The 19449-nt window shown below is 36.2% G+C and overlaps 1 protein-coding gene across 2 annotated transcripts; it reads right to left on the bottom strand.

Annotated features, from left to right (window-relative positions):
* Window positions 1-600: 600 nt before the first annotated feature.
* Window positions 601-5413, bottom strand: LOC132052376 (SNAP25 homologous protein SNAP33-like). 2 transcript variants are annotated; one of them, XM_059443888.1, is made up of 6 exons: window positions 5230-5413; window positions 3240-3786; window positions 2751-2844; window positions 2456-2586; window positions 1347-1444; window positions 601-1014 (listed from the first exon to the last, which is right to left on the bottom strand). In XM_059443888.1, the coding sequence occupies exons 2-6, from the start codon at window positions 3729-3731 to the stop codon at window positions 915-917; spliced, it is 915 nt and encodes a 304-aa protein (XP_059299871.1). In that variant the 5' UTR covers window positions 3732-3786; window positions 5230-5413; the 3' UTR covers window positions 601-914. The 2 variants fall into 2 exon arrangements, with proteins under 2 accessions (XP_059299871.1, XP_059299870.1); XM_059443887.1 differs by having other exon boundaries at window positions 2456-2592; window positions 5230-5405.
* Between the last annotated feature and the right edge of the window lie 14036 nt (window positions 5414-19449).

Raw genomic sequence — 19449 nt, 5'->3', positions numbered from 1 at the left:
TTTTATAACTGGACTGTTATTGCTTTCTAGCAAATGTCTAAAATGTTGTACATAAAGAACAATAAACGATGCCATCAAGCGATAAGAACTGGTGTTGGTCTAAAGGGCGTTGAAGAACTGAATTTAATTCAGTTTTGTCTGTATCTTTGTGAGTGTTTTCAAGTGAAAGTACTCGAAATTAGTTGTAAGGACCCTCTGCCTCCAACCATATAAGTTTGAGGGGTTGAATCACCAAGAAGCAAAAGTGGAAAATGGCCACTGTTGAGCTCCTAGTGGGATTTGACAGGACAGATGTAACATATCAAGAGACAAAAAAAAGGGAATTACTTGAAATTTAAAATAGGATTATTGTTGCTATTTTAACAACTGTTAGGACGTTGCACATTTTAAGGGAAAAGAAAGGTTTTTGAAAGAAGTTAGACGATACAACTCTTATTAGCTTAATAGCTTACCTAAGAGATACTCGATGAGAATTGGTTGATTGGCTGAAAAATGGATGTTGAGCATAAAGTACATTCAAGGTTTTTGAAAGAAGTTAGACGATACAACTCTTATTAGCTTAATAGCTTACCTAAGAGATACTCGATAAGAATTGGTTGATTGGCTGAAAAATGGATGTTGAGCATAAAGTACATTCAACCATATTATCAAGCAGTACCTTTTTGTGTTTAACATTATTTCTCTACAATGGTTACAACAGCAATTTGTGGACCTGCCTTCCGAACATCAGACAATTAACTTGGTTTACTGTCATAGAATGGTGTAAAAATATAATACAAAGTAAGATAAAACTAAAAATAACAAAAAATGACGGAAAGGGGATCTGTGAAGAACTCAGAAGCGTTGAAATGATAAAGAACTGAAGCAAGTTATCATCCGAAAGCTCATTAACAGGTCAAACAGACCTCTCTGGTTTACTTTCGAAGCAAGCGGCGAATCCTCTGGTTGGCCCCTTTAACTCTGACACCAAGCTCATCAACATCATCTTCAACATGATCCAATGCCTTGTTCTGCCTGTAATGTCCCACAGCATATATAGAATTATTAGAAAATTTAGAGAACTTCTTGTGCTCGAGTTTTTATATAAAGGTTATTTTATAATATTGGACTGAGACAGGTTTAAATGGAGAGATGAACGGTCAGGAGATGTGAACGGTCAGGAGATATGAACGGTGAGGCTTCATATAGCCTATGCCAACTTGCTTAGGATTAAGGAGAAATTGTTGCATATACATAATTCTTAGAAGTGCTTAGAACAATGGCATAGTATAATTAGGAGATAAAGGAGGGTGGAGAGAACAAGGGAGGAGACTGGAATCTTTTTAACAGAATTTTATAACACTAACCTCTCAATTTCGGATCCCATGTCCACAGCCATATTCTTGAGCTCCCCCAACAGATTGCTGAGATCAGATAGGCCATCATCTTGCTTTGCTTTCTCAGCCTGTCAAAATTTCAAATGCAAGCAAGAGATTTAGCTAACTGATATTATGAGTGATATTCATGCAAATGGCAGAGAAAGAAAAAAGGGTAAAAACAAGGAGGAGCGGAACCATGCTCAATCATCAATCTGATAGTGACGAATGAACAATGTTTCATCAGTAGGACTTCAAATTTATGTCAGAATCACATCATAACAAAGAACGCAACTTTTTCAAGAGAACTAAGGTACTGCGAGGATCATAGTGTTTTACACTCTTGCTGTTACACTTCAGGGGTTCCAAAAGGAAATTTCTGTTATAAGTTCTTCAAAACATCAAGCACATTTAAAAACATAATATGGCTGTTTCTCGGGTTTTCACTCAGAGAAAACAAGGTCCTTTAGCTTTATGAGATGTTGCACTAATTCCCTCTAGCAACTCCTTTTTTAATATTTCCTCCTTTCATGAAACACAAACAGGTTTTCCTTCTATGTTAACTATTTCCCCACCACACCCCAAAAAAAAAAAAAAAAAAAAAAAGGTAATCCTTCTCCCAAACACGTGTAGACAGAGGCCATGAAATTCCGTTAGGTCCACTTGTCTTTTTCTTGTACTCACATTTCCTTGCTCATCATTTTAAATGAAGCTATTGAGAGGTTGAGTTTCTACAATTATATCTTTCTATAGACAATGGAATATAACGATGTAACTCTAGAATTAAACAGAAAAAAGAAGAGAAATGAACATGATTAATTAGTAATTTACTCTCTTAATTATCAAAGTTAACCAAAAAATTGCAACTTGAGTGTACACGAGAAACATTAGACGAAAAGGCGTCAAAATGCTAGAAAGGTGGATGGCGAAGTGAGGAAAGATGTCGAAAAGAAAAATTCCAAAATTAATAACATCCAGCATACTGGATGGTTGAAGGTTTGGGGTGTATTTGGATCTCGAGAACTTCCTTATTTAATTTTTTGTTTCTTTAGGAGAATTGTGACAGTATTGTCGATTTTTCCCGAGTCACATGAACATACCTCAACTTTCTGCAGTGAATTTGTAGACTCTGGGGGTGGTGTCCGTGAATTTGACCTTGCCTTAGGTGCAGAGCTCAATCCTAATTTCTCCCTCTGCTCCAAGTGGTTGCCCCTTCTTTGAACTGGATCATCTGACACTGTGCCACATTAACAGAGCATCAAACTAGCTATCATTGTCAGTTGACTCAACCTTTCCGTTACTACTCCTTTCAACATCTTGTGCACATTAAATCCATCATTTTTCCTTCACGATCATCAATCATAGTAAATGAATAAGAAAAATAAAATGAATTACCTCTTGTGATAAGGGGCCCTGTAATTGGGCGATTCGTCTTTGGCTTCCAAGTCCTAGAAAATATGCCGCCAAGACTCCCCAAGAGTTTTTCACCCTGAAATTAAATTTCAAACATAAGTCTCACAAGGATAACAGGTAAGAATTGCAAAACACCTGCAAAAAGCAATTAGATGCAAAACATGTAATGAAGGATTTTTTTGTATTAAGTACATGCAATGAAGAATTTATCAGTTCAAAAGACATCTTTAAGGGCGTGAAGACTTCTAGGTGGAAGGGTAGAAACAGACTAGTTACATATAAATCTATATCTCCTTCTAAAGACAGCAGAAACACAGAAATAAGTTAGATAAAATAAAAAAAAAACTTCATGAAAGGACAATTAAAGATAATAACGTATAAATTATAGGGTATAATGTTTGACCACACAATTATTTCTGCTTCTGCGAACTAGAAAAAAAAACTTATATTAGTGAATTAAACAAGTCATACCCTGCTAAGATCATGGTCAATATCTGCTGCAGTCATATGCGTTCTTGTAATTTGTTCTCCCTGTTGATGTAAAGTGATCAAAGTTTTTGTTGCATCCTCACGCATATCTTCTGCGATCTTCAGGCAGCTGTTAACAGACTTTGTAGTCTCTTCTGCCCTGTACACGGCATAGTTTTCCAACTCCTCTACAGTTTGGTTCTCAAATCCTCCAGATTCTTGGAAATCATTCTTGTATTTATTTCTTACTGTTGAAGTTGAGTAAGCACTTGAAGGAGTCTCTTTAATTTCATCATCATCAAAAGGGTTCGTACTCAAATTTGGGGTAGCTACAGAAGGATCTGATGATGTTCTCCTTGATGGTTTTACAGTTTGCTTCTTGTCAGATTCATCGTCAGAATCAAAAGGATTCGACCCAGAATTACCATGGACCACAGGATCTGGAGACTTTTTTCTAGCATTCCAATGTAAAGGAGACTTCTTAAGACCATGCATTTTTTGATAGATGAGAAAGCAACGGGGATGGACCTGCTAGAGATTAAGGAATTATCTGCAGAAAGAGATGATCAAACTATTAAGCGAACATTATAATAGAGACAATTGTTAGTCTGTTACTTGAGACACGATAAAAGGATGCAATTCAGTTAAAGATCGCACGAAAACATCGGCTAGAAGCTAAAGATCAAGAGCAGTAAACACACAAAAGAAAGCAAGAAAGACTCAAACCAAGCTTTCTTCAGAGAAATAGCATTAATAAGTAAAGGACTAGTTCAACATCAAGTATGCAATTCTAATACAATACTAAATCCATTCTTGTACTCTTTGGGTAAAGGGCAGGAGCGCCCCATAATAATTGACGAAGAGGAAGGCTTGGAAAGGGATCAAACATATTGAGGAGGAGCTTTCACAAAGGCCAATAGCCGATAGCTGATGTCACTAGCCTTAATGTCTTTATCTACTTGAAACCTGTTAATGTCCCACTATTGGTCTTACCAGCTGCCTATCCTTTTCTCTGCTCTGAAGAAGCCGTATACGTGCCTTCACCTCATCGAAGGTTTCTTTGGACACCAAGAAGGTTCGATCTGAAAGAGAATAGAAAGGCGCAAACTGCATCCCAACTCGCTTCCTATTCTTTTGTGGGTCCGGATCCACGGGCTTTCTTTTCTTAAGAGGTGATTTTGAAAATCAACCAACAGAAAAGTCCACAGCCCACTTGACTCACATCCTCCCTCTCTCCCAAATAAATGAAACGGGATGAATCAAATGAATAAGTTTTATGATTGATTCAGGGTGCAGCGAAGCCAAATTATATCAAGGCAAAGGGACTTACTTTTCCTCAGGTTGATTCGTCATACTCAAATTTAACTGTGCTAAATTGCTAATGGAAAGGAAAATAAGGGTTATGAATTTTTCTCTATTTGGACCAGTTTCATTCAAATAACACAGACAAGCAAGGCTAGCTTGGTGGTAGTTGGGAATTTAGTTACCTAAGTCAGAACACTGTTCATCCTAGGAAAAAAATAAATAAGAGAAAACCCAACAACAAGGACCAAGAATAATATAAAAAATTTAGGGGATATGCAAGTCCAGTTCTATTTACATCTCCAACATACTAACAAAATGGAATTTTCCAAGTTTCTTGTGTAGAAGTAAATTACAGCAATCATCCTTAAACTAAACAGAAATTTAAGAATATTCCCCAATTGATATTCCTAACTGCTATCGTGCTGATTCTCAATGACCCACAAATCATTTAAAAAAAAAAGAAAAGGAAATCAAGATTAAGCATAGGGGGAGTTCCCTAAAGAGTATGTAAGATAGCTACAACTAATAATTTCTGAAATAAAATACATAAAAGGGTACAGCAAGCAAAGAACAGAAACAACAAAAAGATCATATTTTTTTTTCAAGAACTCAATAAATAAGAGCACCATGACTGAAGAACAAATACACCAAAAAAAAAGAAAAAGAAAGAAGTCGTTATGTGCAGTACCTGAAAATCCAAAGAAGATAAACAGTGCAGAAAATCTAGAGAAGAAAGATTTTGAATAAAAAGTGAAGAAACTATTGGTTTGAAGTGGGTATAAATATAGGGGATATTTTTTTAAATTTATTATGAAAGAAGCGTGCAACAGGGGATTGTAAGACTTTTGAAATTTAGCCAACCAAACCAATGTCGCAAATTGGACCGTTTCTTCTCCGTATGCCTACGTAGACCTGACTTTCTCTTGTCAACTGCTTTCTTTTCCTTTTTTATTTTTTTTTTTTTTTTTATATATATTGAAATTTGGATATTACTAGTAATAATTTTCATCCATTTTTATTGAGGGTTAGGTCACATCTTTGAGCAATGACGGAGCCAAAATTCTCAGTGTGGAGATTTAAAATATAAAAACAGTAAACACATGAAAAAGTTTCGGATTCGATATCTATATATATATACATAAAAAATAAATTTAATTTTATATATGTAGTATATATATATATATATATATATATATATATATATATATATATATATTGTCCAAGAGATGCATTAATTTTGGAAGACAGAAAAAATTACTAGTCTAATTTCCATGAAGTCCTGTTAATCTACATTCTCCCCAATTTAAACCTCAATTTCTCTTATATAGAAACTCTATGTTGCCTGCCCACTTGAGCATTTAGATTTGTGATAAATAATTTTATTTAAATCCGCCAAAGAAATTAAACTGATTAACATGTCATTTTGCGAAGGATGTACTAGATTGGTACTGAGTATCTTTTTCTTAACAAGAAATTTATCATTATTTCAAAAAAGAAAAAAAAAATGATCCTAAGTGTTTTTCAAAGGTTAATATATTACCAGAAGGAAAGTACTATGCACTCATTTATTTCCTATTGACAATAACATTTTAATAAGGAAAAATCAAAACCACCAAAGAATGTTTTCTTATTTTACTTTTTAGTAGTAAAAATGTATATATGTATATTAAGGTTAAAAAAAGGATGTGGTGGTCGGTGGATTGCAAAATAAGTAAACAGGTGTCCGCGTAATGCCATTATATTTATTGACATGTAAGAATTTCACTAACATTTGCTTAACTTAGAAGGATTAGATTAGTCTAGAAATTCCATTTCTTTGAGTATTTCCTAATAGCTAGTCACCAATCTCTACATTTACCAAATATAATTGACAAGTTATGCGTTCATTATATGACTACTATTTTTAGTACTTTGTATATTTCAGTTTCAACTGAATATGAGAACACTATCCAAAGAGAGATTTAGGAAAAACCTTTGATCTGATTTGGAAATGGCACACGTCACACGCCCTTCAGGGAAGGAGCTTTTGCACTTTCCAGGCACCTTCCATGCAACCAGTAAGATTAATGATATAGAACAATTCTTAACTAGTAAGTTCACATTGTGACTTAGCTAATTACGATGTAACATTCTGTCTAAAGACAAAAGGCACATTGCATTCTTTGTATGGTTCACCCAGGAAACAAATACTCCCTCCGTTCACTTTTACTTATCCAATATTTCAAAAATAGATTTTTACTTTTACTTATCACTTTTAGCAAATCAAGAGAAGACAATTTTATTTTTTGTTGTTTCACCCATAGTATTAATTACTCACTTCAAATCATTTTTCAAATCCAATAAAAATGTGCACCAATTAATATGGGCACATTGGTAAATTATGTACTTCATTTATTATTTCTTAAACAGCGTGAAAAGTCCAAAGTGGACAAATAAAAGTGAACGGAGGGAGTACTCTTTATGACGTCTTACTAAAGCGTGTGATCATTTCATCTAATTTAAGCGGTTAGAGAAAACACATGTTTTTGCCTTAATTATCTTTTCAATACAGTTGGCGTTCTCATGTGAGCTACATAAAAAAAAAAAAATACTTTATTTCTCACACAACTTGTATCAGTTGTGTGAGACTTCTTTTGTTTACAAATTAGTGGATCGAAAGTTTGTGGACCCAAAATATAAAATTTAAGTCCACTAATTTGTGAAACTTTAACATTAGTAGGGTTTCATTTGCGAATTATTTGCATTAAAAACTTCTCTCCATTAATTAGTAATGAAAGGATTTTTGGCTTAAATATAATGTCATGAATTTTTAAATATTTTAACGTTAACATGTGGAAATGAAAATCAAGCTGGTATTTTTCTTTAATTCTGATGAAAATGGCTCGAACCTTGAATTAGGTAAGTGGGACGACTGCAATAAAAGGATATCAGTTGGAAGCTTATAGGGCCTGCTAATTAAGTTATGTACAGTTGTTCAACCAGTCTCGGCTAACTGGATGGAAAAGGACCACAATATTGTCATACACTATCATTTTGCATAACGAAGTTTTGGACTTAAAATTTTCCATGAAAAGAATAAACTTATGCACAAAGTCAAGCTTTCGATGAGGAAAAAGTGATTAATAAACTTTTGATATGAAGGTGCCCTTAAAGAGTTGGTTCTGGATTAAATTTTGAAAATTAGGTACTGAAAAACGTTTAGAAACAATGTATTTTGGGGGGAAATTGTGTTAGGCTACCTTTTTATAAAACCAATTAGGAAATTCTTTTAGCTTTTTTTGGATCAAGTAGACAGGAAACAAAGAGTTTTATAGACAATTCATTTCATGTCATGTTCTATAATCTAAGTGGACTTGGCTATACTGAATATTGTATTTATGACGACTAAGGGCTTTAGTTTTGCCATTCAATCATTGACCTTCTGGTAGCCTAGACTAAGTCTAATTAAGAGTTCTTTTATTTGTTTGATATGATATGTATAGGTGGTCCTATCTACTGAGTCTTCATTTTCTCAGTTGTATAATTTTTCAAGTTGAGCATTTAGCATGGTTTTGAAGATTATTGAAAACCAAGAGTATATAGAGATAACCACATTTTGACCCAATCTGCTTTCTTTATTTACAATATAAAAATGTCTTTTATCCTTCATGACATCATTCTCTTATCCCATCTTCTAACATCTCATGACTCGTATCCCTTCAATGTCAAGAAAAAAGTACCACCAAAAACAAATTAAGCAAGCTACACTGTTGCAAGAGGAGGACCAAAGAGGCCAACTAATGTTGGATCTGCTATCTACACAAGTGGAACCTAAATACTAAATGCATGTTCATACTACCTCTAGTCTCTTAAATATAAAAATAACAAAAAAATAACTAAATGTAAGAACACCTACTAATTGTGGTTCCTTTTTTTCCAAAATACAATGAGAAACATCAAGTCAAAAGATTCTACAAGATGGTTTAACTTACAGAGATGCAGCTCCAACAAGAATAAACCTTGGTTTTAAGCCTAGAGGCTCGAGAAGGGAGGGCAAAGATGTTGTCAGACACACATGATTTGAGGCGAAAACTTCTAATTTTTAACCTTCACAAGATCACACTTCAAATCTGAAATTATGCTCAGAGCGAGTAAACTTGTAAAACAACTTCGAATAAAAATTAAATGACGACCTCAAAAAATGCGGATTTATGCACTTTGCCCTCTTTTAATGTCATGGGCCTATTAACGAAATAATAGGAAGAAATTGCACAGTTTGCCCTTCAAATGGGCCGGTCTTGAATTTTTCCCCTTCAAATGGGTCAGTCTTTAATTTTGTCATGAAATCGAGCTTTATGCATGGCTAACGCCTTAAGTTTCTTTAAGCGCGCTATTTCATAAGCTTTGTGGGTAGAGATGACAAATGGATGGGTTGGGCTGAATTTGGTGTCACGCCTCAAATCTGGGTAGGCGTGGCTGGCACCCGGTGTCTTACTTGGCACCTAGCGTACCACTCGTAAGTATGAAACTGCAGGCTAAACAATCATCAACCTAGCCAACTGAAAGTGCAAGAGGTGGTGGGGGGGGGGGGATTGTAACTTTTTCGATTTATTAGTCGACTAAGTGATACTGGTAGTCGACTATTAACCCATTGATTGCTAAAGTGAAATGCAGTAAATAAATGACACCAGATATTTTTATCTTTGGTTCAGATTCAATGTGAATCCTAGTCCATCCCTTGGGTTGCAAAGGGTGTTCTCTGCGACTCTTTGTAAGTGTTTCGTACAAGGGTGATTTGAATGAAGCTCTACGTCACACTCAAAAGCACTCGTAATCTTTTTGATACAATGCCTCACACACTATCTATGTCTCTCCTTTCTTTTTTGTTTACACTATAGATCACTCGAAATACAATATTTACTAAAAGTAAAGTACGAGAACGAGAGAATGAGACTAAGGTATAGTTCTTGCAACGTAAGCCGCCTTTTATAGTGTTTAAAGCTCTTCACGCAGAGATGTCAACCAAGGGACTTGATCCTTGTAAAAGGAATTAGTGATCCTATTTCCAAGAATAAGGTTAGAAGTTATTTGGTGCGTCTTGATACTTCTTGATGGTCTTTTCGCTGTGATGAAATTGTATCTTGATCGAAGATTGTTACTGCTTGATTGAATATTTCTCCTTAAATACGGCGGATCTATATTACTCTTTCCTTTCTTGAACTTGATTTGTCCGCTTTCCTCTACCGTAAGTATCTCTTTTAGCCACGAAATATACACCATATATTTGTGCCTTGTTGAGGTACGAGGAAGATTCCATGTGTAAGCCCGTAGGTCTGCAGTGAACTTAACACTAGATACGTGGCTTCTTCATTCCGTGGTCCACACATACGTAGTTAACTTCCTTGTCTGCTTCTTGTACTTAGTTTGATTTCCATACCTACACAATTAAAATTATTATCATTAAAACTTGACACTAACAATCTCCCCCTTTTTGAGGATGACAATTTTAGATAAGATGCAATCAATCATGTAGTCAACTTCCCTGTTAACATGGCGGATGCTCCTCCTGACTAGGTGGACGCTCCCCCTGAATAGTTGACTTGTTCTTCGACTTAGTTGACTGATGTTCTCCCCCTTTGGCATCACTCAAAAAACAAAAGCAGGCAAACACACAAACGGCAAAGGAGATATAGGCATATAACTAGCAATTAAGATGCTGACTATAGCAGCACAAGAGTAGCAAAAGACATGGGCACACAAAAGGGACTTAGGTCCCACAAACATATTGTTTAAACAGGACAAAACACCCAAAAAATAAAAGGATCTACTCCTGGCGCTTGAACACTGGACGACGAAGAAAATAGGCCAAAGTATTAACAATAGCATCTTTCATCTCAGTCAACGGTGCAGTGAGACTGTCAGGAATGGCACCAACACTAGCTTGGAGTTTTGCGGTGGGTTTGACGGCCTCTTAACCACAAGCCATCAGAAGCTTAACCACAAACTAGAAACATCAGCACCAGTTTCCTTAGTCGACTCACGAATCTTTTCTACTTGAGATAAAGTAGATGCCATTAAATCTTTGATGGATTCAATTTTGTCATCCATAGCAAAAATTTTGGAGAGAAGGTCAGCATAGCACTCGGCAGAAATGACAGAGGAATCTGATTTTTTTACTTTGGTAGAGGGACCAGGGTTAGATTCGTCGCAGGCTTCTTTGAGTACCCAAGACTCATTGCTCAAGACATAACCCATGCTACCAAATGCCCGAGAGTTGTAACACTGCTTAACAGGAGTAACGAGAAAGTCAACAAGGTCAATTTTATGGACTTCAAGTATGCGAGAGATGAGCATACCATAAGGAAGGCTAGAGGGATTTGAAGCACACTCAATCATGTAATTGATAACAATGGAGGACAAATTGATTTTCTTTTTGGAGAGAGAGACAGAGAAAGCAAAGATGGCATCTCATTGAGAGATAGTGGAGTAGGACCCGGCCACGAGGAACAATGGTAGTTGCAACCATATGGGCTAGCACCCGAGCTTCAAAAGAGATGTTTGAAGGACGATTTGAGCGAGAGAAGGAGGAGGAATTTGAGAGAGTTTTCTTAACATCATCAAACGACACTTCGAGAGACTCGACGCCGAAATTTTTGGGTAATTCGGAAAAACCAGAGCAAGTGCAACCAAGAATAGAGTCAAGAACGGAGCAATTTAACACAATGTGAGTACCAAGGACCATGGTTTCAAGTTCATCAGGTTTAGGGGAACGAAGATTAGCATAGAAGATACGAACAGGGGTTTCATACACATGAGCAGGGGTTTTGAAGAAATTCTCCCAACCTTGATAAACAAACAGATATTTAACTTTCTGACAAAGAGACAAGCATATGATCAAGATCAACAATCCTACCGAGACAATTGTTTTTCTTGAGAGACATGAAAAGATCCAGGTGTTTATCATCCCAAATTTTTTGCGAAGGTCAGAGTTTTTTTTCACAGATAGTTTTGAGTTTCTTTGAGGAAACGGAGCATGCAGCATCAGAAAAAGCACGCTTACCAAGATTGCAGAGAAGAACTGAGTCAGAGGCGTCAGATGAAGAGGAGTTGCCGGAGTTTTCCGAGTTCTGGGGAACAGTAGAGGGGTTTTTACCATTGTCCTTAAGCCTTGAACTTTGACGCGTAGAAAGAACTTGGGATTTTTGATTTTTTGCCATGGTGGTGGAGAGAGGGAAGGTAGCCAAGAGGATGTTGACAGAGATTGGAAGAGACGCAGTAGAAAGGAGGGAGTGTGTAAAAAAAAAAGGAAAAGGTTTTATGGGGAAGGAAAAAGGATGGAGTAAAAAGATGGAGAATTGTGTCAAACATTTAAGAGATGTGAAAGAAATTATGGCAAGAATTTATAATGGAGCGAAAAATTAGGCACGGATTCCAACACGATTTAATCAGGAAAATTCGAATAAGCACAGATAAGGAAAAAAATAATTTAGACAAATTTACCAATAATACCCAAGGATGTTCTTAGTATGCAAAAACGTTCTTGAAGGGGTTTAGTAAAAATATCGAGCGGGCGATTTTACGTATTCACGTAAACTATTTCAAAATCTCCTTAAGCAACATGATCTCTGATGAAATGATGTTTAATATCTATATGCTTAGCTCTAGAATGATGCACAGGATTTTTGGATAGACAAATAGTACTTGAATTATCACAAAAATTTTTGATAGGTTTAAAAGACAAGTCGTAATCACTTAATTGATAAGACATCCAAATTAATTGTGTGCAGCATTGACCAACAACAATATATTCAGCCTCAGTAGTAGAGAGAGAGAGAGACTGATCCCTGTTTTTTTGCTATTCCATGAAATAAGGGATTTTCTAAGAGCAAGTACATTTGGTACTTTTCCTATCATCCTTGTCTGCAAAATGCATACGAAAAACCTTCAAGTGTAAAATTATTAGTGTTTGGATACCATAAGCTGTAATTAGTTGTTCCATGAAGGTATCTAATAATGCGCTTGATCACAGTAAGATGAGATTCCTTTAGAGCAGCTTGGAATCTAGCGCACCTGCATACACTAAACATAATATCTGGTCGACTGGCAGTTAAGTAAAGTAATGATCCAATGATACCACGATACATAGTTTCATTAACAGGTTTTCCTGCCTCATCCTTATCAAGAGTACATGTAGGACTCATTGGAGTTCCCATAGCTTTTGAGTCAGCCATTTTGAATTTTTGAACAAGTTCCTTAGCATACTTGGCTTGACATATGAATATTCCACTGTCAATTTGATGAATTTGTAGTCCCAAGAAGAATTTTAGTTCTCCCATCATGCTCATTTCGAACTCACTTTGCATAAGATCAGAAAATTCCTTGCACATAAAAGGGTTAGAACTTCCAAAGATAATATCATCAACATATATCTGAATAATGAGATTTCCCATAGAGGATCGTTTGAAAAAAAGAGTAGTATCAATTTTCCTTGTGAGAAACCATGACTTACTAAGAAGGAGCTTAAGCGATCATACCATTCCCTAGGAGCTTGTTTAAGACCATATAAGGCTTTAGTCAATTTAAAAACATGATACCAAAATTTTGGGTTTTCAAACCCTGGGGGTTGTTTAACGTACACTTCTTCTTCAATGAAACCATTTAGAAAAGCACTTTTGACGTCCATTTGAAAAAGTTTGAATTTTTTAAATGAAGCATAAGCAAGCAAAATTCTAATAGATTCTAACCGGGCAACAGGTGCAAAGGTTTCATCGTAGTCGACTCCTTCCTGCCGTGAGTAACCTTGAGCAACAAGTCTAGCTTTGTTTCTGACCACTTCTCCGGCCTCATTTAACTTGTTTCTAAATACCCATTTTGTTCCAATGATTGAGGTATTTTCAGGTTTGGGAACCAGATCCCAAACTTTGTTCTTTTCAAACTGATCAAGTTCTTCTTCCATAGCTTTGACCCAGCTTTCATCTTTTACGGCATCAACGACCTTCTTTAGTTCATATTGAGAAATAAGAGCCAAGTTTACGTTATTTTTTCTAGATGCTCTAGTTTTCATTCCTTCATTGATGTCTCCAATGACAAATTTCTTTGGATAATCAGGTTCGCTTCTCCATTCGTTTAGAACTATCCCAACAGTAACATCAGTTGACTTGGATGTCTCGGCAGTCGACTTAGCCAATTCATTTTGTTCACTGGATCTTGCGACCACAGTAGCCGGCAGTTGACTATCTTCTTCATTTGTAGTCTTTCCTTTCTCAACCATGTGATTAGTATCATCAAATACAACATGAATAGATTCTTCAATAGATAGAGTTCGTTTATTAAAGATTCTATAAGATCTACTAGTTGGAGAATAACCAAGAAATATACCTTCATCACTTCGAGGATCAAACTTACCAAGATTGTCTTTTCCATTATTGTGAACAAAGCATTTACATCCAAATGAATGAAAGTAGCTAACATTTGGTTTCTTACCAGTCCATAACTCATAAGGAGTTTTCTTAAGGATTGGTCTGATCAGGCAACTGTTTAAAATATGACAAAATTTGTACTTCTTGCTTGACCAAAAAATGATGTGGTAAGTCTCTTTCTACGATCATTGTCCTTGCCATATCTTGAAGGGTTCTGTTCTTTCATTCAACCACTCCATTTTGTTGAGGAGATCTAGGTGAGGAAAAGTTATGAGTACATCCTTGGTCATTGCAAAATTCCTCAAAGGCTTTGTTTTCAAATTCTCCTCCATGATCACTTCTGATAGAGGTGATGTAATATCCTTTTTCACACTGAACTTTCTCACAAAAAAACTTGAAATTCTTTAGCGTATCATCTTTATGAGCAAGAAATATTACCCATGTAAAACGAGAGAAATCATCTATTATAACAAAAGTATACCTTTTTCCTCCAATGCTAGCTGTTCTAGTAGGACCAACAAGATCCATATGAAGTAACTGCAAGGGTTTTGAGGTAGACACAATATCTTTAGAATTAAAAAGTTTACGGTTTGCTTACCTTTTTGACATGAGTCACAAATATGATCTTTGGTGTAGTTGAGTTTCGGCGGTCAACTACCAGATCATGTCTTGCCAATTTTTCTATTAATCGCATACTAGCATGACCAAGCTTCTTGTGCCACATCCATGGATCTTCTCCCATTGAAGCCAAGCATATATGACCTGTTGGATTTTTGATAGAGTCCAACGTGTACACGTTTTTATTTCTGTTTCCAGGAAGAATTTTTGTCCCAGTAGAGTCTTCGATGATACAGCCTGTTTTTCTAAACCTTACCTCAAGTTCTGAGTCGCACAGTTGACTTACACTTAAGAGATTGTACTTGAGTCCCTTTACCAGCCAAACATTAGAAATATCACAAGAGTTATCGAAAGAAATAGTACCAATACCAATTACCGTTCCAGTCGAGTTATCACCAAATGTTACTAATCCTCCATCAAAGTCAGTGCTTGATTTGAACAAGCTTTTGTCGCCTATCATATGTCTTGAACATGCTCTATCTAGGTACCATTTTCCATTTTTTCTTTTCTTGTGGTGTTCCTGCAAGATAAATTGTTTACTTTTGTTTGGGTACCCAAGGGTTCTTGGGTCCTTGATGGTTAGTTTCGATACACATAGTTTTCTTGGGTTTCCATACCCAACTAGGAGCAGTTGAAAAGCGAAATCTACAGTTATAATAGTTATGACCAATTTTTTTTATAGCAGCAACATTTTGAGAGGATTTTCCCTCAAAACTCCATAGGTTGGTTGACTCGTTCACATGTCTAGTTGTTTTAGACTTCCTTTCAGTTGACTTAAAAACTTTGGTCGACTGATCTGTCTTTAAATGAGCGGTTCGCTTACCTTTAAAATTATTTGTCATAGACATGGGCTTTTTCCCAGTTGACTTACTTGTATAAGTTGACTGGTTAAGCTTGATATGACTATGACTTGAGGGCTGGTCAAACATGTTCATCTTAGACCGTAAATTATAAATTTCATTTTGAAAAGAATTCTTTTCCTTTTCCCAAACTTCCAATTTTGATTCCAATTCATTTTTCTCCCTTTTCAGCTTCCTATATTCATAAAAAACGTTATTCATGTCTATAAGAGTTTGATCCAATAAATCTTGAGTTTCTTCACATTTGGAGCAAGAATAGGAACTTATCTTATTACTTTCTTCAAGAACCATGAAGCACACATCTTCAACTTCTTCAGCTTCTTCATCTGATATTTCATCTTCACTCCAACTCCTGAAGGCTCGTTGCTTTTGATAGCTTCTAGTTGGCTTTCTTTTTGTCTCAGGACATTCAGATGCGACATGGCCATATATTCCACATTTATAGCATTTTCCATCGTTCTTTTCTTTGACCAGTAGAAGTTTTACCTTTTCTAATTGAACTTCCTTTTCTATTATTTCTTGATCTTCTCATGGCTTCTACCACATGTCTAGAAATCATGGCAACTTCTTCTTCTTTAAAGTCATCATCAGATTCTTCAACTTGAGCCTTGAATGCTACTACCTTTTTCTTTTCATCCTTCTGATATCTTTGAATGTGATTCTTTTCAAAAGCTATCAGATTTCCTCTTAATTCATCATAAGTAAATTTATCCAGATTTCCATCTTCCAGGACAATTGCTTTGGTTTCCCAAGTTTTTGGTAGACTTCTAACAAGCTTTCTAACCCGTTGAGTATTGGTGTAAGTTACTCCAAGGGATTTGAGTTCTCCAATGATTTTGCTAAATCTGGTGAACATTGATTCAATGTTCTCATCATCCTTCATTATAAAGGCGTCATAATCATGTCTTAGAGCATCAATTTTAGTTTCCCTCACTTTTAATGTTCCTTCATAAGTGACTTCAAGCTTATCCCACATTTCTTTGGCAGTGTCACAGTTGGATATTTTAGCATATTCTTCTCCACTAACTGCACAGTAAAGCAAGCCTATTGCTCTAGCGTTTATTGTTAGTGTTTCTTGTTGCTCTTTAGTAACATCATGTGATTCCAAATCAATATTTGTTGTATCTGCATTTGGAATAGGTTTAGGCCCTTTCTTGATCACAATCCATACTGATGATGCATTGGTACAAAGATCTTAAATCTTTCCTTCGTGACGATAGTGTTCTCCATTGAAATATGGTGGTCTTGTTGTAGAGTGCCCATCTTGCAAGATTGCTTCAGGAATATGATATCCAGCCATTTGATCTTTTCTCACTTGCGATTAAGCAGTAAAATGTGAGACCTTGCTCTGATACCAATTGAAAGTGCAAGAGGGGGGTGAATTGTAACTTTTTCGATTTATTAGTCGACTAAGTGATACTGGTAGTCGACTATTAACCCAGTGATTGCTAAAGTGAAATGCAGTAAATAAATGACACCAGATATTTTTATACTGGTTCAGATTCAATGTGAATCCTAGTCCAGTCCCCTTGGGTTGCAAGGGTGTTCTCTATGACTCTTTGTAAAGTGTTTCATACAAGGGTGATTTGAATGAAGCTCCTACGTCTACACTCAAAAGCACTCGTAATCTTTTTGATACAATGCCTCACACACTATACTATGTCTCTCCTTTCTTTTTTGTTTACACTATAGATCACGCAGAAATACAATGTTTATTAAAAGTAAAGTACAGAGCTTGAGAGAATGAGACTAAGGTATACTTCTACTTGTTCTGTGAAGCCGCCTTTTATAGTGTTTAGGCTCTTCACGCAGAGATGTCAACCCAAGGGACTTGATCCTTGGAAAAGGAATTGGTGATCCTATTTCCAAGAATAAGGTTAGAGCTGTTTGATGCGTCTTGATACTTTTTGATGGTCTTTCCTTGTGTGATGAAACTGTATCTTCAATCGAGAAGATTGTTACACTGGATTGAATATTTCTCCTTAAATGCGGCAGATCCTATATTACTCTTTCCTTTCTTGAACTTGATTTGTACTGCTTTCCTTAGCTGTAAGTATCTCTTTTAACCACGAAATATACACCATATATTTGTGCCTTGTTGAGGGGTCTGAGGAAGATTCGATGTGTAAGCCCGTACGTCTATTGGGCTTCTTCTTGGATCCGTGGGCTTCTTCATTCCGTGGTCCACATATAGTCAACTTCCTTGATGTCCTTGCTTCTTGTACTTAGTTTGATTTCCATACCTACACAATTAAAATTGTTATCATTAAAACTTGACACTAACACCAACAAGGCCTACTTGCAAGCAGACAATACCAAGCAAGGCCAACAAGGCCGTACTCATAATCACCTGTAAACAATATCTATCTCAAGTGAAAGGGAAACATCCCAAAACATATATATATATATATATATATATATATATATAGACAACTATGCGGGCCGACAAGGCCGCCATGAGCATCTACAAACAGCATAGCCAAAATAAACATGTACAGGGGCCCGGCAAGACGTCCATACTAACATACAGAATATACAAGCCTCTAAAGATAACACAACTGTACTGTGGTGGGGACAGGGCTCCGACCTATCCATCAAGTCTATATATACACAAAGACTCCCAAAGTCTAGACTTGGTACCTCCGGATGAAATGAAGCTTACCAATCAAGCCAATACTCTACTCTGGTTACTGGAGTGGTCTGTTTGACTGTCTATCAGAACCTGCAGGCATGAAATGCAGCGCCCCCGACAAAAAGGACGTTAGTACAAAATAATATACCGAGTATGTAATGCAATTGAATAATAACTAAAACTATGTGATATAAGTAAATATCTTAGAATCAAAGATACTCTGAAAATACACTTACCTGATCTGGCTCATCTCCTAAATGATATAATATAGTAGTATAGCTAGCTGGGCACATATAAGGCTCGGTATATCTCCATATATCTCCGTACATCTTCAATATAATAGTAATGTACAATAGTATATGTGTGAGACAATTATGAATTCTCAACAAAGACTAAGTATAACAAAATAGAGGTGAAGCATTATCAATGTAAGAACTCTACGATATATGCTTCTCTTATACATTTATTCGATTCTCTCTCTCTCTCTCTCTCTCTCTCTCTCTCTCGCTATGGATTCATGCCAATGAAAGAATGAGGTATAGCCCTTATATACATCTCGTCGTCTAATCAATCACAACAATGAACCCAAGCCACATCGCTTCAATCTATAACAACAACAATAGAGCTTGTATTAACGAGGGAAAACCAGAATATGGTATATCAAGCGACAAGCTCATCTCTCAACCCAACCAAACTTCCCTTAACTTCCTTCTATTCATAATACAAATAGCAACAACATCAATAACAACAACTAAACTTAATATCCCATAATTCCAACCACAAGATGGCTCAAGAACAACTCAAACCGGTCCAATATACAACAATATACCAACTATGGTTTCCACTCATTCAAACCAACTAGCTAGGAGGCAATTCAACTCAAACACATACAAGAGATGATTAATCTAACCTCAAGCAACAAGAATCACCTCAAATCTAATGTTACTTCACCTCAAGGGATCCTCTCAATTCAGCACAACCAAAGGAAGAACAAGCTAGCGACTACCACGGGATTTTCGGTGTTTGATTCACGTTGAAACTCCTTGATTTTACCTTGGGAGAGTATTTTCAAAGTGTTTTGGACCAAGAACAAGTGAATAATGACATTAGAACTCACCCCCACCGATTTATACATTCATTAAAGTTGCCACCGCCTCAAATATACGGACCCTAAATCAATATACGGTCCGTATTTTGGACCGTAAAATCAAAAAATACTCCCAACGTCTTTGTTTCAATTTTATGGTGGAGCCCTCAAAATATACGGTATGTATCCCATTATACGGTCTGTAAAATACCCAAAAAGAGTCCCAACTTTCGAGTAAACGTACTAGATTTGTTTATGACCTGCCCAAAAGTCACTTGGACTGAAATGGACTAAAATGCGGGTCACAACCCAA

The sequence above is a fragment of the Lycium ferocissimum genome, chromosome 4, assembly GCF_029784015.1.
Source record: "Lycium ferocissimum isolate CSIRO_LF1 chromosome 4, AGI_CSIRO_Lferr_CH_V1, whole genome shotgun sequence".
NCBI lineage: Eukaryota > Viridiplantae > Streptophyta > Magnoliopsida > Solanales > Solanaceae > Lycium > Lycium ferocissimum.
This window is presented reverse-complemented; position numbering and strand designations above follow the sequence as displayed.

Excerpts from the sequence above, each read along its gene's own strand:
- LOC132052376 (XM_059443887.1), bottom strand. The coding sequence starts at position 3,731 with ATGCATGGTCTTAAGAAGTCTCCTTTACATTGGAATGCTAGAAAAAAG. Across the intron at positions 2,593-2,750 it reads AGGGCCCCTTATCACAAGAG|TGTCAGATGATCCAGTTCAA; the intron begins GTAATTCATTTT and ends AATGTGGCACAG. Across the intron at positions 1,015-1,346 it reads ATGGGATCCGAAATTGAGAG|GCAGAACAAGGCATTGGATC; the intron begins GTTAGTGTTATA and ends GGGACATTACAG.